This window comes from Poromitra crassiceps (genome assembly GCF_964638095.1).
Source record: "Poromitra crassiceps genome assembly, chromosome: 11".
Lineage (NCBI taxonomy): Eukaryota > Metazoa > Chordata > Actinopteri > Beryciformes > Melamphaidae > Poromitra > Poromitra crassiceps.
The window spans coordinates 27,570,626-27,585,625 of NC_139643.1; the positions used below are offsets into that span (position 1 = coordinate 27,570,626).

General features: G+C 45.5%; 1 protein-coding gene across 1 annotated transcript in view; it reads right to left on the reverse strand.

The window, feature by feature from the left end:
• Positions 1–15,000, reverse strand: part of trps1 (trichorhinophalangeal syndrome I) — a 206,162-nt gene that overhangs the window by 89,249 nt on the left and 101,913 nt on the right. Inside the window, exons 3-8 of the mRNA XM_083646814.1 lie at positions 11,636–12,385; positions 9,644–9,759; positions 3,377–3,980; positions 1,107–1,321; positions 350–560; positions 9–240 (exon numbers count right to left, since the gene is read on the reverse strand). Of these exons, the coding sequence (XP_083502940.1) occupies positions 9–240; positions 350–560; positions 1,107–1,321; positions 3,377–3,980; positions 9,644–9,759; positions 11,636–12,385 (2,128 nt within the window). The remainder of the gene's footprint in view (positions 1–8; positions 241–349; positions 561–1,106; positions 1,322–3,376; positions 3,981–9,643; positions 9,760–11,635; positions 12,386–15,000) is intronic.

Consider the following 15,000-nt stretch of genomic DNA (forward strand, 5'->3'; position numbering starts at 1 on the left):
TCTCTTACCTGTAGTGTCTAAATATCTCCTCTTCCACTTCTGTGATGAAGTGACACTTTGTACAAGAGTACTCTCCTCCTCCTCCTCCGCCCTCCTTCTCCCCCGCGACCTCCTCCTCAGCCTTGACGTGTGGCGACGCCCCCTTTAGGCTGAGCAGGGTATGGCAGCTTTCGTAGTGTTGGAGCAACACGTCGATGTCGGTGGTGGCAAACGCACACTGATCACACAAGTGGGTGACGCCTGGGACGTGAAAAGCAGGACAGAGCAGTCGGTTGGGACTCTTATTTGACTTTGACAACATGTTCTGTGAAACCGATCGTTTCGTTGAAAAGGCGAAATATCCCCTTACCTTGTGTGACGACGGGATGGGCGGGGTTAGAGGGGTGAAAGGTCGAACCGGAGATCACACCTGGCTCGCCTCGAGGATTAGGAGGCGTCACGCTGGGCGAGGCGGCGCTAGCGGGTTTCAAAGCCGCGGCGTCCTGCTGCTTGGCGGACTGAGGGAATTTGGCACAGCATTTAGGACAGGCGGGCCTCCGACAGGCGAAGGGGTGGGACACCTGTGACGAAAAATAGGTCTTTCAACACGCATTGTCTACAGATGTGCTGGACTTTCTAGTTCATAGCTACTGAGAAGAAACGGACCATCTAGTGGAGATTTTTTTTTTTTTTTGGTCTCCTCAGTGGTTTAAATCGAAATTCTTCACTGGGTTGTAATGGTGTACTTTCTGTATAATGATATAACAAGAGGTGGGAGTTACCAATAATACTATGATATCATGCCTTTTACTGTAAGTGATGCCACCCTCACTTTTTGGCGGTTGTTCGTCCTTTCTGCCATTTTAACAGATGCAAGAGCACCAGTTTGCCAGCTGGCACAAAGGAGGGTGGAGAGTGTGTGGGAGGGTGGAGAGTGTGTAGGAGGGTGAAGAGTGTGTGGGTAGATTCGGGGAGAAGCCAGGGGGAATTTTTAAGCAGACCGGAGCAATTAACTCTACATTGTACATAAATCACATTCTATATTCTGTTGCTTTCCAAAACAGTCCATTCTTTCATTTATGAAAAGTCAACAAACAACAAACATTTGAATATTTCCTTCATCTAACCTCTCCCAGGTGCTTGTGTGGCTGACAGAGGCCCTGCGGACAATAGACGCAGTGCTGGATGCAGCAGCGGTGTATGGAGTGGTTGTGTTGGTAGTGCAGTAGTAACGGTGCAACGACGATCACGTCCGCACTGTGGGCCATGGAGTACCGGAAATCACACAACTGACAGTTATAACTGGTCACCACCGCTTCGGAGTCACTGCTGTTTGGGTCTCCTAGGAGCAGAAGACAGAGGCCAGGTCAGAAACATCCAAAGGGTTTTAGAGCAGCAGACCTACAAGTGAGATGTCACACAGCCTTAAAGGGGTCAGTTGTGTCATGATACTACTGGAGGAGCAGCAAACAAGGAGGGCTCCTGTTACGAGGACAGACAGCAAGAAGAGGTGCAGGCAGCATCGTATTGCTAGGAACAGGGAACAAGGCCGGGTCAACAGAGAGGCAAAGTGACCCGCCTACTTCCTGCTTCAGCACTGTACCAGAGATTTTCATCCGCCATTTATTTTCCCATGCACTTTTCGTAAAATGCTTATAAAAATAGTTTTACTTGGTCAAACCAAACGGTTCAGCTATATTTAGAATCGGGAGAGACCATAGAACATTTCACTCCAACCAAAACTTAAAGCAGCTACGAGCAACTTTTTCGATTGTTATTAAACAGTATAAATTTAATATCAGTGCATCACATCTTACCTCTAATAGTCGACGAGACCAACGCAGAGTAGTCTCGCTTGAACCCCGAGTGAATCGGCCAGTGTAGTCTGTCTGTGGCCAGGGAAGATCAGGAAGTGAAATGAAACGGTTTGCAGCAGCCACTTCGGCCATAACCACAAAATAACTTCCAAAAAACCTGTTAGAATATAACGAGAGATGTTCGCGAGAGTCTGCGTGGCGTTCACATTGTTTATGCTGCGTTGCTAGGCAGCGCAAACGGCGAGGCAGGCAGCTGCGTTTCACTTCCGGGTTTCACTTCCGCGTTTCACTTCCGGGTAGCCGGGCCGGCGGTAAGGAGAGAGAGAGAGAGAGAGCCCCCTGTTGACGCGAGTTTAGACAGACACAGACTTAATAATCATCCAAGGGAGCAATCTCCGACACACACGGCTTTGGTCTCGTCGACTATTAGAGGTAAGATGTGATGCATTGATATTAAATTTATACTGTTTAATAACAATCGAAAAAGTTGCTCGTAGCTGCTTTAAAAAAAAGAACACAGATTTTCTTTTTCTTTAAATCTGTTATTTTTTTAACGTTTTGGTCCAAGTGAAATGCTATGTGGTCTCTCCTGTTTCTAAATAAATCTGAACCGTTTGGTTTGACGAAGTAAATAACATAACATTTCACTCGGACCAAAACGTTAAAAAATTGCAGATAAAATATTTTTTCTGTGTTGTTTTTTTAGTTTTGGTCAGAGTGAAATGTTCTATGGTCTCTCCCGATTCTAAATATATCTGAACCGGTTGGTTTGACGAAGTACAACTATTTTTATAAGCATTTTACGAAATGTCTATGGGGAAATAAATAGCGGATACAAATCTCTGGTACAGTGCTGAAGCAGGAAGTGACGTTCCACTTTGGCTCTCTATTAACATCCCACTAAGCACAAAGAATTGTGGGGCACATATCAGCTGATACCAAGTCTTCTACTCTTGAATGTAGTTCCATTGCTTTAATCGCCTTGTCTTGGTAATAGGTTAAAAGGTTAAGTTCAGCCAAAAATTAACATTCTGTCGTTATCTACTCACCCCCATGCCGAAGTTTTTTGCTCCACAAAACATCTGTGGAGTTTCACAGTAAAACACTGTTGCAGAATTCGTAAATATAAAAAAAGCCTCCATAGTGCTCACCTGGCCAAGTCTAATCCAAGTCTCAACAAGCCCTGATGCCAAATTAGCTTGAAAAGATGTAAGTCACACCCTGTTTTTGCTACAATCTTCACTATAGCAGGCCACAGTAGCTGCACCTCACATTGTCGGACCACATGGCTACAGTGAACATTTCAACTAAAGCAGGGTGTAAATGATGTCTTTTCAAGTCAACTTGGCATCTCAGGGCTTGTGGAGACTTGGATTACACCAGGTGAGCAGTATGGAATCATTTTATTATTATTATTATTATTTTTTTAACGTGTGAAAGTTGGTCACCATTCACTTCAAAAGGAGAATCATGCAACGGTGTTTTGCTGTGAAAATCCCCAAATGTTTTGTGGACTAAAATTTTAGGTGAACGTATCCTTTATGTGTCTATTTTGTAAATACTTGATTCCATTTCATTACCTTGGTTGGTGCCGGATGGGTTGGACGATGGATCCTTGCGGCTTTTGGATGCGATGTGGTCTCTCTCACCTCCCTCTCTTCTCCCTCCTCTCTCCCTCTCTCTCTCCATCCCCGCGGGGTTAGAGTTGTTGGGGCTCATAGCGCCTCCTGTGTTCGCTCTGTGTCTTTGTTCGTAGTGCTCTAATAGCTTCCCCGACCCTCCGATCCACTCACAACTCCAGCTACAGAATTTACACCAATAGTACGTCAGGACGACGCCTCGGCCCGCCTCCCCCGACCAGCTTGACGAATCCCTGACTGGGATAGAGTACCCGACCAGCGAATCGTCTTCCGCTCTCACTGCCACTCGCTCCGCCCCGTCTAAGACTTGACTCCTCCCCTTCGCCTGGTTGTCGTGGCTTGCCAGGTTATTACTGGCCAGCAGGGGTGTGGTGGGCGGAGTTTTGACCTTATTTGGATGGGAAGACAGGAAGTGCTGTTCAAGTTCTAAGGAACTGCTGCCCATGTATGTGAAGTTGCAAAACTTGCAGCGGAAGTATTTAGTGTTTCCTTGGCAATCAGGGGTCTTCCGGCCAATCCCGATTAGCGTGCCGCCCAGCGTCACCTGTTGCCGGACAAACAGAAAGACAGAAAGGATCGGTTACATCATGGTAAATGTATGTTTCCTTATACAGCTATATGATCAGAACTTCCTGGTCCAAAACTGGTGCTACAAACCCTGCCTAATATTAAGAGCTCTAACCGACAGTTAGCTGCCATTAGCTCGACTCATAACTGTCATACTACACAATGGACTGTTGTTTTCAATATGGCTATACTTGGGGAGAATAAACACAAACCCACTCAAGCTTTGGAAGTCAAAGGTAAGAAATTAATCATGTGAAATCCTGAAAAGACGCTGTGTTGTTGTACACACCAGTGTTCCTCACAGGATTTAGTGAGACTGTGGTGGGTGGACCTCAGACCCTCTAGGGGGGTCCGGGGTCATGGTGCCCCAAAAGACAATTTTGTCAAATTTATTTTATTTTTTAAAATTAAATGCATCAATCTGGTGCACTTTGAGAGCAAAATTAACAAACCATGGTGGGACTAGGTAATTAATGAGAAACACTGCACACGCACACATACACACACACGCACGGACGCACACACACAGGTAAGAAGCTTGTCATGATGTGCTACTGCTGCTCTGAGCACTTTAGAATAACTTATAATGCGACAGCTATCATATAACCTCATCGCCTTACCCTGGCCCTGGCACTGGCCCTGGCACTGGCCCTGGCACTGGCCCTGGCACTGGCCCTACTACTATCCACTGTATGGGGCCAACTTTTACATTATTGGGGCGTGCAACCTGATGCCCGTCTGTTTTTATTAGATTAGACCCCAGACTGTTTGTGATTATAGAGCACTGCTGGCTATATTGGTGAGCAGCACGTATAGTCACCCAGGCACGTCTGACAGTCACTCTAACATGACTACTGTACAGGCTGGACCTTGTGTAGGGTACACAGTACTGTTGCCTGTCTGTTTATGGAGATGTGGCTAGGTGGAAATGCTAGTTGTGTGCATGACTGTGAGCAGGTGGCTAGATGTTACCTGTATCAAGATGGCAAGGTTCACTGCCTCCATATAGAGCAAAGATAACGTCAGCAGGCTGGTTTGTGTCCACCTGCTTTATTACAAAAGCTAACAGCTTGGAGTTAGCTGAGGTGAAGCGAGCATGCACTGTACGGTTTCCTCAACTTTTCACAGTAAGACAATATTTTATTTATATATTTTATTTTATTTTCGCATTGAAAGTGTGGGTGAGCCGACATTTCTAATACCGCAATAATAACGATCAATTTCTCACTCAGCGGACATTTCTCAAGTCATGTTTTGAAACGCCAGCGTTGTTCTCACGACGAATCTTCAGGTATTTATTCCGTGTGTTCATTTCATCATTGCATACGTGCTTCAGATTGAATGTTCCTTTGAGACGATGTCACAGGTGTCTTGTGAGGACACAGGCATGGAGATGAACGCATATCCCTCCATAACAGCGAGTTTATGAGCGCAGGAAGCCAAGAGGGCAGAGAGGAGACAGAGTGAGAAGAAACAGCCGACAGGAAAGCAAAAAAACAAGGCAAGAAAAACGGGCAAAAAGAAGTTTAAAAACAACAACGATATCCAGCACTACGCGCCTACGCGGTCATGACCAAAGTCAAGTCAGAGGGATGGTGAATTTCACTCTCATTGAAGTGAATAAATTCAGAAGGCTAAATGAGAGCTATTACTGTGTGTGAGCTCACAACAGCAATCATCCAATCACCACGCACCACAGACCCAGCCCAGCCAATTAGACAAGAGCCAAGCATCAAGTCACTTGAGCAGGCAGAATGGACAGAAAGACCAGGGGGGAGAAGGAGAGAGAGAGAGAGAGAGAGAGAGAGAGAGAGAGAGAGAGAGAGAGAGAGAGACGAAGACGGAGGGTGGAGAGAGGGAAAGAGAGGTGGGAGGAATGGAGGGAGGAGAGACGGTGAGAATAATAAGTAGAAAGAGAAGTGTAGAATGGAGAGAAAAATAAAGGAGAAGAAGCACAGTTAAATGTGTCTGACAGCTGTTTCATTACACTGCCTAACAACCGATGATAACTACTGGTTTCAAAGTCTCTCTCTCTCTCTCTTTCACTCGCTCTCTTCCCTCCCTCCTATATCTCCCTCTATCTCTCTCCTCCTTTCTTTTCCCCTCTCCTCCCAGACTACACCCCCCCCCCCCCCCCCCCCCCCGCAATCTCATTGGTTGACAAGCCGTCTCGTCCTAGCAAATGACAACATGGAATTTTCCAAACGTGGGCGGGAGAGAGAAAAAGCAAGCGAGAGAATAGAGACCCCTTTCATTCGTTTTTTATACTTTCACTTTTTCTTCATAATGACGACTTAAGCCCACTGGATGTTCTATTTCTGACTCTGTGTGTGTGCGTGTGTCTACTGTGTGTGTGTGTGTGTGTGTGTGTGTGTGTGTGTGTGTGTGTGTGTGTGTGTGTGTGTGTGTGTGTGTGCGTGTGTGTGTGTGTGTGTGTGCGTGTGTGTGTGTGTGTGTGTGTGTGTGTCTACTGTGTGTGTTTCTGTGTCCATTACGTGACTTACGCCCATTACAGACTGCTGGTTTAAATGAAATTAAACTCCTTGACTACCCTACACATGCATACGCACGCACGCACACACGCACGCGCGCACACACACGCACACACACACACACACACACACACACACACACACACACACACACACACAGACGTTTATTAGATCATCTTGTTTAAATCTTCCAGACAAAACTCCACTGTTCATGTACACACATAACGCCGTAATCCATGACCCAAATGTTAACAAAAAGGGGGTAGCCCACCACGGAAAGAAAATATAGTTATCATTTTAAAAGCCCATCTTTTTACTAAAACACATGTGCATGAGTATGGAATTCATTTTTCCTGTAAGCGCCGAGCAAAAAGCGCCGTTCAAATTATTTTGAGGCATTTAACTCTTCATCTTATTAGAGCTAATGTACAGACCCCCAGTGAGTGAGCAGGTTTGGAGTTGCGGGTCTTGCTCATTTGGTTGGTGTTGGACATGGTGGCTGCTGGCGAGATGAAGCAATGACCTATAAGCTGTGTGACGGTCTGTCTGAGCACTCGCTGCTAAACCTTACATTACTGTGAAATATATGGCTTGATAATTAGGCTGCACTATGTGGACCAAATATCATATTGCAGTGGTAATAAAACTTTGAAATATTACAGTAACAGTTAAGGTCTGTTTTTCTGTTTTAAGTGTTCATTAAATTTGATGAGGTTCGAAAACACTCTCTCGGCAACGACAATAGTTGATTGTGGTAATTCATTTGCCTGCTATGCAAGGCCAACTCCACTGTGTTTCTCTGCCATTTACTGAACTTTCCACTAATGACCAGTCTCCTTAATTTACAGTATTTCAGAGACTTTCCAACGTCGCTCCATAATTAGAAGTGTATTACAAAACACACTTGAGAAATGTCCATACTACAGCCTGCATTATTGAAGATATATTGATATTAAAAAATATGGATATTCAAATACTGGATATTCAAATACAATATATTCCTGGTATAAAAAGCTCATGTGTTTAAAAAAGACTAACCGTGCTTCTGAACATTCATCATAAAATTCAAAGCCATAAGCAATATTTTAGTCAACACAAAAGGCCCACCAGAGAAAGTCTAAATAAGCCTACAAATAAACACCGACTATATAGAGCGTTTTAACTTGACAACATAAACAGTCTAAATTGCCCCGAGCTTACTTCATGTTGCAGTGTTTGCTAATACAATAACTGACAGGAAATACGATTATATATACAAAAATATAATTCTACATTTGAAAGATAGTTACTGTGTGTGTGTGTGTGTGTGTGTGTGTGTGTGTGTGTGTGTGTGCGTGCGAGCGTGCGTGCGTGCGTGCGTGCGTGCGTGCGTCCCTGCGTGCGTGCGTGCGTGTGTATACACATGCTGTCTGTCTGCCAGTTACCCGGTTAATTTTGCTACAGTATATTCTTCAATACAGCGGCTATACCGCTGTACATTTAAACTCCAGTTGTGCTCAAGCTCTCCTTCTTCTAACAACGTTCTCGCTAAACCCCACAGTTGTTGACCTGCTTTTCAGATCTGCTAGTCAGGCTGCTTTAGCTTCTCTCGCTCTCCCACCCCCCTCTACTGTCCACGCGTCCTCCAAGTCCAAGCGGACTCCAGAAAATAGTATCAACAGAACCACTAACTCATCTGTGGTGTCTGCAGCTGTCTGTGTGCGCGTCCTCTCGGGACTAGAACCAAGGCCTTGCTAGCAGGAGGAGGCGTTAGAGGAGGAGGAGTAATAAATGGAGGGATAGTAGGAGGAGAAGAAGGAGGAGGAGGAGGAGTTGCAGTATTATGAGTGAGGATCAGTACACCCAGCCACAATTGTTGTATCTCTAGTCGATGATGCATGTTTCCCCCTTCATATCTATGCAAGTTAATATCTATGAAAGTTCCATAAAGTTCCATAAAGTTGAAGGCATCCGTCGATCTCCTAAAAGAGCTGAACACCTTTGAACAGAGCCAGAGTGCCTGGCTGAAAATATATGGAGGTAGTTAGAGTTGAAGGTTTATGACTTCTGAGCACATCTCAGCATATTGCAAAAGAAAGAATAATGGGTATGAATTTAAGTATGCTTTGGAGTGAAACTTTGAAGACATTTGCAGAGAGAACTGAAAAGGTAAGCAGCCATTTTAAAACCCCACATGTACACTGCAAAACAAAAGTGCTATATTGTGTTGTTATTTATTACCTCTGTCAAACAAACAGACAAACAAATTACAATTTGTTTACTAATTGTTTGTTTGTTTGTTTGTGAAAAACATGAGTGGAGTGGATCTGGATCCGACTCACACACAAGCCTCACAACCAAGCAATAATAGCACAAACTATTGGTCTTGTTCTGCGTTCTCGGAGTCCAGTTCTACTGTAGTTGTATTTGGTATTGGTGTTGTATGGCAGTGTACTTGTAAAGTGTGTAGTTGTATTTGGTATTGGTGTTGTATGGCAGTGTACTTGTAAAGTGTGTAGTTGTATTTGGTATTGGTGTTGTATGGCAGTGTACTTGTAAAGTGTGTACGGTAGTTGTATTTGGTATTGGTGTTGTATGACAGTGTACTTGTAAAGTGTGTAGTTGTATTTGGTATTGGTGTTGTATGGCAGTGTACTTGTAAAGTGTGCAGTTGTATTTGGTATTGGTGTTGTATGGCAGTGTACTTGTAAAGTGTGTAGTTGTATTTGGTATTGGTGTTGTATGGCAGTGTACTTGTAAAGTGTGTAGTTGTATTTGGTATTGGTGTTGTATGGCAGTGTACTTGTAAAGTGTGCAGTTGTATTTGGTATTGGTGTTGTACGGCAGTGTACTTGTAAAGTGTGCAGTTGTATTTGGTATTGGTGTTGTATGGCAGTGTACTTGTAAAGTGTGCAGTTGTATTTGGTATTGGTGTTGTATGGCAGTGTACTTGTAAAGTGTGTATTTTGTCTTGACCTGAGTGTGGGGCGCCACATGGGTCCACTTTAGATTCAGACACAACTGATATTGCTCTTTGTATCATTTTGAAATGTCCAATCCAATACAGTGGAGTAACAGAGGTTTATGCTCTGGCAGGTGAGTGCCCTCAGTCAGTACTTCAGATATGACTACTTACTCACACCAAGAGGTTGGACACTGGACGTCTCACCTGTACATCATACGTGCCGTTCATCATAACCGTCCTGTGCTGTGGACTGTGTAGATCTGGCCTGCTCTTCCCCAGCTCTTTGGCTTGGCTCCTCTGGCCCTGGCCTGCCTGTATGTCTGGGAGCACAACCACAGAGAGGGTCAGAGACACAGAGAGGGTCAGAAACTCTTAGGGCTTTCACACCGGCAGGGCTCCGTGCCGGTTCCGGTTCCCGAACCCAACTTTGAACCGGCCGGCGCGTTCAGACCGAAAAAATAATTGGTTCGGAACCTGAAAAGTTGGTTCTCAGCGGAACCAAAAAATAGTTGGTTTTTCCTTGGGAACCGTGACATCATCAGTGGGCGTGTCTCATTCTAGGCTGTGAAAACGAGCAGGAAGGAGAAGAGGGCAGTGACAACAAGGAGAAAAATAATTTGCAGTGGTCTGCTGAGGAAACCAAATGTTTAGTGGCGATTTGGGCATCTACCGAATCTCAAGAAAAGCTAGAAAGCAGTACAAGAAAGAGCAAGTCATATGCCGAACTTGCGGAAGAGATGGCCAAGGCTGGGTTCACTCGAACGCCAGACGAAATAATTAATCAACTTAAAAAACTGAAGGACTACCGAATAATGTCCTCCCACTTTGGTTCCGCTTAAACTGGTGTGAACACGGGCTGGTTCACCAGAAAGCACCAAGGTTCTGAGACTCCAGAACGGAGCCAGAGCCAGAACCAGACACGTGTCTGTCTGAAAGCGGTAACAGAGAGGGCCAGAAACACAGACAGGGTCAGACTTCTAGAAGGAGAACAAGGTCAATGGTCAATTTAAGACAGAAAATAGCGAATATGAGTATTGCTAATTGTAGTGCTGACGACATCTGGTCAGTTGTTCGATTGGTTGGTCGATACTCCGACCAAAGGGTCGGACAATCGCTGGTGTTCATTTCCTAAGAGTAAATCAATGTCATAAGAGGAAAAGTACTCTGGAAGGAAGGTGAACGCGCCGCGGGAGCAACACGGACCTTTTCCAGGAAGCGCACATTAACACAAGAGGCTACCGCATTAGCGTGCTATCATCCAGGCCGAAAGGAGAGCAAACAAACAAACACAACAACAAAAATGACAATTTGGCCAGGTCAACTTGACATGATTCCTGGTGACAACATGGAACTTGACAAGCGACACGTGATACACAGGTAAATGTCATGCAAAGAAAAGAAGAGAAACTTTCTGCGAACACTACAAACATCAGTCATGTTCACCCATTGATACCTGATGCAGTATTTGCGTGTATATCCCTCATTTGTGTGCGTAGCCCTTTAAGACCGCAAACCGCGTTAACGCGGTTCGCGGTCTTAAAGGGATACACACACAAATGCTGCATCAGGTATCAATGGGTTACATGTCCCAGTTTTGGAGGAGCAAAAGCAGCGAAGCTGTTACAGCAAAGTGACCAACACACCCTGAGGCTAAACGCTCAACATACAGCAGTGTGTGTGTGTGTGTGTGTGTGTGTGTGTGTGTGTGTGTGTGTGTGTGTGTGTGTGTGTGAAAGACAAGAACAAAGTCAACCGCTAGCATGTTCAACCCATTGTGTTCCTTTAATTGCATAACATTAGCTACATCTCTCCACATATGTGCTTTGAAGCGGAACCGACTAAGCTGTTGCGCTGTTACTAACAACGCAGTGGGATGTAACCACTAACTCCCTTTGTATGTTAATAATTATCAGGTTATGATAAAAAAACACCTTTTTTCCCCCGCTGTTTTTGTTTTGACTCATTTCAATTCTGCTAAGCCCCTCTGCTAACGCACCTCCATTTCTGCCGTCTCACTCGTTCATCGACAAGGACTACAATTACTGTAATGTTGTCCAGCTGTGTCAAAATAACAAAGCATTGAGATTTTTCTCTCTTCCCAAAATGAACGGTATAGTAAACAAAAGTTAGTAGTGGGGCTTCGGGGGTTTCAACAGGGGGCGCAACACTGACTTTCCACATGAGATCTGGAGTTACCTAGGAGTGTGTGCTGGGGGGCCATGTTGTGGAGGGCCAGGATGTGCGTGTCGAGGGCGGCGTCCTGCCGGGTGCGGTTGTGCAGACCCAGGTGGTACTTCCTGAAGTGCTTGACCAGGTCGGCGGGGTCGTTGCCGTAGTAACCGTAGCCGCACACGTTGCACTTGAAGTCCTGGAGTTTGGGGGAGGGGCTGGAGGAGAGAGGAGGCGTGTCGGTCGTGGCCTCCTCTCTCCCGTCCTGTCGCGGGAGGAGGTGGGCGGTGGCCGGGAGGAGAGGGGGGGTGAAGTGATCGGAGCTCCTCCCTCTCTCCCTGTCGCTCCTGTCTCCCTCCTCCCCGCCCCGGCTCTCCCCGTCCTCGGGCTCTGACTGGCTCTCGGGTCTGTCCGTCAAAGCCGCTCCTCCTTGCTTGGCCCGCCCCCCTCCTCCCCCTCCTCCTCCTCCTCCTCTCCTCGCCCCTCCTCTCTCGTCGTTGCCGTAGCGCTCGTCCCTCGCCCCCACGGAGGAGGGGGAGAGAGAGGAGGAGACGCACTCGCTCTCTCCCTCCTCCTCCTCCTGCTCGTCCTCTCCTCTCGTGCGGTCGGAGGACTCGGGCTCCGACGGGCGGATGATCCGCTCAGCCTCCGCGCCCACTCTGCCCTCCTCTGAGCCAGAGTCCTCCTCTGACGCTCCTCTGAGGCTCCGCCCCTCCTCCTCCTCCTCCTCCTCTCCTCCCACACTCCGGATAGGGGGATTCTTCTTCCTCACCATCTCTGCAAAGAGGGAGAGAACAACTGTTAGGGATGCATTGTACGATAAATCGGCAATCATATCGGTATGAGCCGAAGTTAGTCATTTCTTAATATATCAGTATCGGTCCGATGAGCAAAATAATGGCAACGTTAACATCGTTATCGGCCAAAATTCTCACATGAGGAAACAATGATTTTTATTATTTTCCAAATCTTTAGGAAATAAAGAAAGACATTACTTTTTCAAAGTAATGTTGTGTTTTTTTAGTTTGTACAAAATTTGATTTGTTTTTATACAGATCATATAGACATTAGTATAGACAGTACTGATGAGGAGGAGGAGAATGTGTGTCAAAATACCATTTTAGATTCAATATTGTCGTGCTGCAGAGCGTATTCTATCACACCATAATCTTTTAATAGGCTTTTCAATGAAGATGAGAATAATGATGTAAAAAAAAAAGTATCATTCCCTTTAATATCACAAATCATATCACAATTGCAATACCAGTCAAAAATAATCGCAGTTAGATATTTTTTCAAAATGGTTCAGCCCTATTGGAGATTAAAAAAAAAAGAAGATTGTATAATAATAATCCCTTTAAAGATAACAGTTAAGAGATACAAGGTGCCTGCAGCAGGACCACAGATAATATGCTGGTGATTACATGCGGGCACGCACGCACGCACGCACACACACACAGACACACGAACACACACACACAGACACACACACACACACGAACACACGCACGCACACACACACACACACACACACGAACACACACACACACACACACACACACACACACACACACACACACACAATTTCCTGACAATGATGTATGTGTACACTTGAGTAGCTTTGATGCGATTTACAGATGTCTTTGAACATGGAATCTGTGACGTTTCTCAACCACAAACTCCGTCAAAAAGACAGAGAAGAGAAAGAGCCTCGACAAATCAGAAACATCTCAGCTGTGAGAGATTCTTCATGGGTCGAGAGAGAGAGAGAGAGAGAGAGAGGGGGGGGGGGGGGGGGGGGGGGGGGGAGAGGGGGGGGGGGGAGAGAGAGCGAGAATGTGGGGATCCAAAATGAAACTTTGAAACTTCGTTTTGTTTTTTTAATAAAGCAGGGAGTGAATCTTTTTATCGTTATGGAAACCATCCGTGAGAATCTTCAACACACAACCACATCAAGATACAAACCATATCAGAGAGACGGAGAGGGCGAGGGAGGGAGGGAGAGTGGGAGGCAGATAGAGACAGATGGAGAGAGAGAGAGAGAGAGAGAGAGAGAGAGAGAGAGAGAGAGAGAGAGAGAGAGAGAGAGAGAATGTCCAACACAACCACATCAAACCGCACAGGCCATATCAGAAAGATAGATTGAGGGAGGGGGTAGACAGCTCATCCAGCTCTCTCCTGTTCTGTCTCTTCTGTCTGTCTCTCCGTCACACACTCAGCATTTAATTCTGTCCCTTTCTCATGTCTCACTGCCTCCTGTCCTCCGTCTCTCTCTGTCCCCACTCTCTCTCTCTCTCTCTCTTCTTCATTCTCTGCTTCTCTACCTCGCTCCATCGTCTGTGTCCTCGTCTCATGTCTTACAGTATGGCCCTCTCTCTCCCTCTCTCAGCCTCTCCTCCCTTTCCTCTCTCACCCCATTCATAAACAGTCTACAACAGCGGTTTTCAAACCCCCCCTGGGGGGCGTGAGAGAGCTTCAGGGGAGGCGCGGCATCAGTGAAAAAAATCAGAGAAGAAAAGAGAGGGATGGGGGGGGGGGCAAAAACTCGGGTAGCAAACTTCAGCCGTGGGGCAAAATGTCACTGAAACGTTAATATTTAGTACCTACAGTGAGAGAGGAGACAGCGTCAGAGGAAGTATGCATGAGAGCCTGATTATTTAGCGTTTGGATTTGGTACATCGTTTGGTCCTGACGATGCTCCCCTGCCTGCCACAGTGTGTGCTCTGCAAAGAGGTGCTAGGCTAGGCTAGGCTAGCAAACGACAGTATATGAGACCATGTAAACTCCAGCGTCATATTGAGACCAATTGCATAGGAAGTTACAAGAATTGCTGTCACAGCAGAAAGTAGTTGAGACATTTAGCACTGTAAATACGAAGGCTAGCGAAGCATCATATCGTGTAGGCGTTACACATAGGCTGGTAAACCCCACAATGTGTTGGGTAATGATGGGAGAAGCTACATGTACATGTCATCCCAATGTCTGACAATACAATCCAGTGACAGAGACATGAAAAGCAACGCTGTGACACGGATATGAAATGCAGTGCATGGTGCAGTAGTGATGATTTCGTTTGGTGAGAAAGTCCGACTGACTTTGATCTGTTCCAATATTTGCCGTAAGTATAATAAAGTATAATATATAAGTATAATAAAAGTACAATATTTAAGTGCGTTTGAAGGCAGGGCTATTGTTGTGTCCGTTATTGGACTGCAGGGTTACATTATTTCATAAAGGTGTTTAAAATGTTTCAAACAGATGTTTGAAACAAGAAGGATAACAATGTTTTGAAATCTTAAAAAATAAAGATAAAGAGGTTTACAACATTTTTCTAAGTCATTTTTTGCAACATGCAATAATAGTAACAATAGGAAATCAAAGTAATAATTGGG